At 42.8% G+C, this 1,299-nt stretch overlaps 1 protein-coding gene across 1 annotated transcript in view; it reads left to right on the forward strand.

The window, feature by feature from the left end:
* Positions 1-841: 841 nt before the first annotated feature.
* HOXC10 (homeobox C10) overlaps positions 842-1,299 on the forward strand; it is a 6,170-nt gene continuing 5,712 nt past the window's right edge. Inside the window, exon 1 of the mRNA XM_075850099.1 lies at positions 842-1,299. This exon is cut by the window's right edge and continues 317 nt beyond it. Within this exon, the coding sequence (XP_075706214.1) occupies positions 842-1,299 (458 nt within the window).

The raw sequence follows: 1,299 nt of genomic DNA on the forward strand, positions 1-1,299 counted from the left end.
CATATTTTTTTCAAATTAAATAACTATTTTATTGAATTGGAGACAGTTGTGTAGATCTAGATAACAAATTAAAAGTACGTTTTGCTAAGGTTACTTTTCCAAAGCCTGCAATTGAAAAAAATGTAATGGAATTGAATAAATTGGATGAATGTAGGGGAGCTTCTATAATACCTGTATTTGCAGCCTACGAATAATTTGGAATAAGCAGGAGATGGAAAGAATATTTGCTATATCTTTTTGATCTTTTAGCTGTATTGGGGTTTTAGGTGGGTAGGTGTTGAGAAGAGAGGTATAGTGCAAGCACAGTTAGGGATATTTTAAGATAAGAAGTTGCTTCGGCACACGAGTGCAGTGATATATGGGGGTCATTTTCAGTTCTCCTGTTTGTTGAAAGAAAGAATAGGGTTAAAAAAAGGACTTAGATAGAGAGATAGAAAGAGCAAAATGCATTGGGTATTTAGTGCTCCCTAGGCGGATAGAACTTGTGTGGAATTAGGCTTTACCTCTGGATGTGTCCTCTTCTCTCTGGACTTGCGATTGTTCATTGGTAAACAAAACTGCAGCGTTCTCTCCTTTGTTCAACTTGAAGGTGCCTGGTGCTATACCAAGCAAAATCTGATAGATGGCGCTCTTGCTCCACGCTCATTTTGCAATTCCCCGACAACTTGACCCTTGTGACGTCACCTGCGTCTGAATCACCAAGGCCATTTTCAATCCTCATTGGCCTGGCAGTCACGTGGTGGGGCCAATGCCTGGATAATTATGGTGCTGATATTTTTCCCTAAAAAAAAAGATGTCAGCCTCTGGCTGTAGTATTCCTCTTTAAAAAGCCTCTCTGAAAATGTCATGTCCCAGCAATGTGACTCCTAACTCGTTTTTGATGGACTCTAGCTGCAGAGGAGACAATTATTCCTCCAACCAAGGGATGTATATGCAGTCTGGGAGCGATTTCAGCTGTGGGATGATGAGAAACTGTGGGATTGTCCCGTCTCTTTCCAAAAGAGATGAAGTGAATAACCCCAGCTTGTCCCTCAACTCTTACCCATCTTACCTATCTCAACTGGACAATTGGTGTGACCCCAAAAATACTTATAGGATTGAGCAACCTGTTGCAAGACAGCTTTCCTCCTGCTCCTTTCCAACCAATGTCAAGGAGGAGAATGTGTGCTGCATGTACAGCGCTGACAAGAGGGCAAAAAATGCCACAGAGGCTGCCCTCTACCCCAACCAGATGCCCGACTCTCGAGCCACTGACCATGAGGTCCCTGTGCCCAGCTACTATCGAGCCAGCCAAGGTTA

Source organism: Rhinoderma darwinii, chromosome 2 (assembly GCF_050947455.1).
Source record: "Rhinoderma darwinii isolate aRhiDar2 chromosome 2, aRhiDar2.hap1, whole genome shotgun sequence".
NCBI classification, from domain to species: Eukaryota; Metazoa; Chordata; class Amphibia; order Anura; family Rhinodermatidae; genus Rhinoderma; species Rhinoderma darwinii.